This window comes from Artemia franciscana, unplaced genomic scaffold (assembly GCF_032884065.1).
Source record: "Artemia franciscana unplaced genomic scaffold, ASM3288406v1 Scaffold_7205, whole genome shotgun sequence".
NCBI classification, from domain to species: domain Eukaryota; kingdom Metazoa; phylum Arthropoda; class Branchiopoda; order Anostraca; family Artemiidae; genus Artemia; species Artemia franciscana.
In genome coordinates this window covers 4802-11363 of record NW_027067331.1, presented here as the reverse complement: position 1 = coordinate 11363, position 6562 = coordinate 4802, and the positions used below count along the sequence as shown (strand labels likewise).

The following is a 6562-nucleotide window of genomic DNA, read 5'->3' as shown; positions in this document are numbered from 1 at the left end:
CCCTATATACGAATGGCGTGCTGTGACTCAGTTTACCTTCCGCCTATAACTTCTCTGAAAATTTCACCTGCCTACCCTTAGGTCTAGTTGTAACAGAAGTCACATCAATAGTATTTTACTAAACTTTTAGCCATTGCTGTGACATCGTCAATATGTCCCTTTGATAATCTCTATATTCACATACATGTACTTCGTAAAATTTTCATCTTAATACTCTTAGCCTTACAAGTAATCTCAACAGAAGAATTAGTTGGAACAATAGTACTAGTAGTAATAGAACTAGTAAATCTATCAGGAGTAGTAGCAGTGTGCACATATTGCCTGTTGGTCAGTTGCTCTTCCCCCTTAAGAAATCTCATTGCCTTTTTGTCAATTGTTCTTCCCCTTTAAGAATTTTCTGAGAATTCCAACTTACTACACAGATCAATTCTTAAGATCCGCTCTTTTGACAATCTATATCCACATAGTGCCTTTTGTGAGCTCGAAATTGCCATCAATATTCTCTCGAAGTTTACCTTCATAGACTTAGCCTTAATAGTATTAGCATCACAGTAGTTGCGGTGGTAAAGGGAGAAGTAGTTGCTGTTGTATTAGTAGTAGTGGTAACAGTAGTAGCAGCAGCATTACTAGCGGTAGCAGCATGTATATCTTGCCTTTTGGTCAGTTGAGCATCTCTTTCATGATGCCCTGGAAGTTTAACCTTGATAACAGGTAAGCCGCTCCCAAAACATGGTTGATGCGTGCTTTTGAAACCCCTTTTACATCATTTCCATCTTAGCTGCAGCAATTGAAATTGTAGTTTAGAAGCAGTAGTAGGGTTAGTAAAAGTAGTATTGGTTGTAGTGTTAGTAGTGACATGTATATATTACCTTTTTGTCAATTGATCTTCCCCTTTAAGTATTCTCTAAAAGCTCCACCTTAATACTAGCCGTTGGTGTGGCGCTTCGCGCCACATGACCTTCGTCATATGCTGGCAGTCCCCGTCATATGCATGAAGTTGAAATCACTGATAAACTACATGGTAAAACTTAAAGAGTTTGGGTCAGTGCTATGCTGGATGTACTCAATGGAATGGCAAAACTGAGGATTGCCACACGTAAATATACTAATATATACTAATATATACTAATATACTAAATATATACTAATATATATAATAAATATATATAAATATATAAATATATATAAATATATATAAATATATAAATATAAATATAAATATATAAATATATATATAAATATATATATATATACTAATATATAAAATAAATATAAATATAAATAAATATATACTAATATACTAATATATATACGTAAATATACTAATAAAATTACTTCTAATGAAATTGACGATGTGATTTCCGCTGAAATACCTGATGAAAATGTCGATAAGGGCTTACATGGTATTGTGGTAAAAAATATGTTACATGGACCTTGCGGTGCACTGAATGAAAAATCACCATGCATGGCCAATTCAAGGTGCACAAAGCAATATACTCGACTTCTAGTACCCAACACAATTACTGGCAATGATGGTTACCCACAAAATAGAAGAAGATCTACTGAAGATGGTGGTAAAACAGCAATAATAAAAAATCGTAACGGTACCACCATCGAAGTAGATAACCAATGTGTTGTTCCATTTTCCCCTTTATTATCAAAAACATTTAATGCAGACATAAACGTTGAATACTGTAATTCCGTGAAGGCAATTAAATACATATGTAAATACGTCGACAAAGGCAGTGAAATGGCAGTTTTTGGCTTGCAGTCCAAAACCAGTGATATCGTTACAATCGTAAAATATCAGGCCGGAAGATACATAAGCAGTAATGAAGTTGTTTGGCGAATTCTTTCATTTCCGATACATGAAAGAAGTCCAGCTGTTGTTGGGTTAGCGGTACATTTACAGAATGGTCAACGTGTTTATTTTTTGGAATCCAACGTGCAACAAAAAGCCATGAATCCACCGGATACAACGTTAATTGCACTCTTTTTGTTATGCCAAAATGATTTTTTTGCAAAAAAAACTGCTGTATACTGAAAAATGCCTTCGTATTACACGTGGAATGCTAAAAATACAGGGTAAGTCAGTCGACGAAATCGACGAAACCGAAAGCGAAACTCGACCTAAATCGAATACTTCGTCATATTTGTTTGCCAACAGCTCTTTTAACACGAGCCTTAAATAAAAAAAAAATTCACTATAATACAAAGGGGAGGGAATAAATTGTCCTGCAGAAATAATTTTCAAAATTTCTGACTTCTCTGCACTTTCTGATCTTCTGTCAATAAGTATACCACCTTAATGTGTACTCAGAGCTTTATTCTAAAGACCAATAAATTTCTAATTGACTATAAAATTAGAATCATTGCCAGTAATTGTGTTGGGTACTAAAAGTCGAGTATATTGCTTTGTGCACCTTCATTTGGCCATGCATGGTGATTTTTCATTCAGTGCACCGCAAGGTCCATGTAACATATTTTTTACCACAATACCATGTAAGCCCTTATCGACATTTTCATCAGGTATTTCAGTGGAAATCACATCGTCAATTTCATTAGAAGTAATTTTATCATGTAGCCAGATTAGTATATTTACGTGTGGCAATCCTCAGTTTTGCCATTCCACTGAGTACATCCAGCATAGCACTGACCCAAACTCTTTAAGTTTTACCATGTAGTTTATCAGTGATTTCAACTTCATGCATATGACGGGGAGTGCCAGCATATGACGAAGGTCATGTGGCGCAAAGTGCCACACCAACAGCTAGTTGAATATATAAAGTTTGAGTGGGAGCTGGAAATTTTGCGACCTCTTTATCGGTTTCAGTCTATTGAATTTAACAGGAGCCTGCCCGATACCAGCATGATATATCTCTTTTATAGATAGATGAATAGTGGCGATCATTTACGTAAAATATCTTTTGGTTAATTACAATAGTTTTCTGACATTGCAAGTTTCTTCAAAATAAGTCATTAAACACCTCTCAATAATGTTCTAATACCCGGTTAGCTTTGGAGAAGAAAGATGAAATAAATACGGTTGATGCAAAAATACCGTCTTGGCAGTTCTTTTCCTAGCTACTTAAATAATTTGATTTTCCATTATGTTAAAGTCAAAACACTTAACAACCAGGATATGTTTGAATCAACACTAACATACTTTCGATTTTCTCCAACTGAATTCATAATTAAATGTACCAAATTGAAACAAACCGTCCATTTTTTCCTCCTCCATAATTGAAGGTACAACTATGTCTTCTTCAGCCGTATTGGCTAGTTCAGACTCATCCTGTTCTGGTATTATTATATCATAATACGGCATATCATTATAAGACGGCATCATAGATTTCCTAAACCAAAACAGTTCAGAAGCTGGAGAAACTCCTCTGGTTTTGTCTTTTAACCACTTACTTTGATTAAAAGCACTCCCTTTTCTAAGGTCAGCGAATTCCCCAACAATTGCTGGACCTGTTCGGCATCTTTTCTCATCATACCGAGCTATAATATACAATTGGTCCGTTTTCACTACATAAAGGCAATGTTTTTCATTTTGTGCCAGAAATTCACCATGACATTTTCCGATAAGCCAAAAGTAACTTAATCCCACTTTAAAACCTTTTTTGAAGAACTCTTTCAGGTCAAATGTTTCTAAAATTTTAAACTGAGCTGTTGTGATAAGGAAGTTCCTAGACTTTGCCAAAGTTGACCCATCAACACCAATAATAGCAGCTTCCTCAATACCTTTTGATAGTAGTTCATTCTCAATCTGATTAATCCAAGAATTCATAATTCATAATAATTGAATTACAAACAAGAATCATTTCGTAATAAATATTGAATTACGTATCAAGCTCAATATATCAAAAGAAAATTAATTTTTCCTTTAAACTTTTCTGGTATTTTTTTTGTTTCAATTCAAAAATCACGATTATTGCTCAGACCCCACAAATATTTTTGCAGTTTGCAGTAAAATAAAACTATTTAATTTAAAATTTTTAGGAATTAGTCTAGTTTTTGGACACCGGGACACAAATGACGACCGGGACACAGAGAATATAAATGACGACCAGGACACAGGGACACAACTACAACTGGGATGCCGGGGGGCGCAGGGGGGATATATAAATGACGACGGAGACACAGGGAATGTTCGATTAGCAATCACCATCGACAGAGCTCAAAGGCAAGCATTAGAAAAAATGTGGTATAGATCTGAATACGGATTGTTTTTCCCATGGACAACTATATGTTGTATGTTCAAGAGTCGGTAAACCTGATAATCTATATATATGCTAAGACAATAGGACAGCGAAGAATGTTGTATGTTCGCAAGTTTTGCGTAGTTAAAACATATATATATATATATATATATATATATATATATATATATATATACTAGCTGTTGGGGTGGCGCTTCGCGCCACCCCAACACCTAGTTGGTGGGGCGCTTCGCCCCCCCCCCAATCCCCCCCGCGCGCGTAAGTCGTTACGCGCCATATTAGTTACGTGCCATTGTAGTTGTGTCCCTGTGTCCCACCTGTGAATAGAGATAGATATAAATATATGTTTTTAACTACCTAAAACATGCGAATATACAACATTCTTCGCTGTCCCATTGTCTGTGTATATAAATAGATTGTCAGGTTTACTGACTCTTGAACATGCAACATATAATTGTCCATGGGAAAAACAATCCGTATTCAGATCTATACCTCATTATTCTAATGATGTGTCCTTGTGTCCCGGTCGTCATTTATATTCCCTGTGTCCCGGTCGTCATTTGTATCCCGGTGTCCCAGTTTATAATTTCTCTTTGAGTGTCCCGGTCGTCATTTATATTCCCTGTGTCCCGGTGTCCCGGTCTGTAATTTCTATTCGATCAATCCCTGTGTCTCGGTCGTCATTTATATTCCCTGTGTCCCGGTCGTGATTTGTGTCCGGGTGTCCCAGTCTGTAATTTATCTTTGAGGTTCCCGGTCGTCATTTATATTCCCTCTGTCTCGGTCATCATGTGTGTCCCGGTCTGTAATTTCTCTTTGAGTGTTTTTTCTTTTTAGTTTTTTTTTTTTAGTTTTTTACCTTTTTCCTTTTTTCAGTTTTCTTTTTCTTCTTTATTTTTCAGCGTCACTATGAAGTACATATCGCCGAACCTTTGTTTTTTTAACTTAAATCTGGTAGGCATTGATGACCGTATCCCAGTCAAAATCTCAAACCCAATCATCATCGCTATCATTTTCAGTTTTGATATGTTTTGACTCTCGCTGTCCAGGTGGATTTTCATCTAACTGCGCGGTTTTGCGTTCTTTAGCCGCAAGCCTGTTTTCTTGCTGTTCTTGTGATCCCTCGGAACGCTTTCTTTTCTTACTTTCTCTATCAGCAGCAAGTTTTTTGGCATAGACTCTTTGAGCAGCTTCCTCGGCTGTTGCCATTGTAGGTTCTTCAGTCATTTTACAATTAAACATTTTTCCGTGAACGAATGTCTTAAATACCTTTAATGACGTCATCGTCATGACAAACATGACGACAACTAACTTCATGACGTCAGTCGACACACAAACATGACGTCACTCGACAGACACACACACAGACAACTTATTTTTATATATATAGATATATATACTAGCTGTTGGGGTGGTGCTTTGCGCCACCCCAACACCTAGTTGGTGGGGCACTTCACGCCCCCCAAGCCCCCCCGCCCGCTTAAGTCGTTAAGCGCCATATTAGTTACGCACCATTGTAGTTGTGTCCCTGTGTCCCACCTGTGGATATATATATATATATATATATATATATATATATATATATATATATATATATATATATATATATATATATATATATATATATATATATATATATATATATATATATATATATATATATATATATATATATATATATATATATATATATATATATATATATATATATATATATATATATATATCTATGTATATAAAAATAAGTTGTCTGTCTGTCTGTGGATCAGGTGACGTCATGTTTCTCTGTTGACTGACGTCATGAAATTAGTTGTCGTCGTTTTTGCTTTGACGGTGACGTCATTAACGGTATTTAAGACATTTGTTCACGGAAAAATGTTTAATTGTAAAATTACTGAAGAACCTACAATGGCAACAGCCGAGGAAGCTGCTCAAAGAGTTTTATGCCAAAAAACTTGCTGCTGATAGAGAAAGTAAGAAAAGAAAGCGTTCCGAGGAATCACAAGAACAGCAAGAAAACAGACTTGCGGCTAAAGAACGCAAAACCGCGCAGTTAGATGAAAATCCACCTGGACAGCGAGAGTCAAAACATATCAAAACTGAAAATGATAGCGATGATGATTGGGTTTGGGATTTTGACTTGGATAAGGTCATCAATGCCAACCAGATTTAAGTTAAAAAAACAAAGGTTCGTCGATATGTACTTCATAGTGACGCTGAAAAATAAAGAAGAAAAAGAAAACTGAAAAAAGAAAAAAGGTAAAAAACTAAAAAAAACTAAAAAGAAAAAACACTCAAAGAGAAATTACAGACCGGGACACAAATGACGACCGAGA

General features: G+C 35.6%; 1 protein-coding gene across 1 annotated transcript; it reads right to left on the bottom strand.

Annotated features, from left to right (window-relative positions):
* Window positions 1–1346: 1346 nt before the first annotated feature.
* On the bottom strand, window positions 1347–3802 carry LOC136043560 (uncharacterized). The gene has a single exon (XM_065728474.1). It carries the CDS (start codon window positions 3791–3793, stop codon window positions 3158–3160), a length of 636 nt encoding a protein of 211 aa, XP_065584546.1. The 5' UTR covers window positions 3794–3802; the 3' UTR covers window positions 1347–3157.
* Window positions 3803–6562: the final 2760 nt, after the last annotated feature.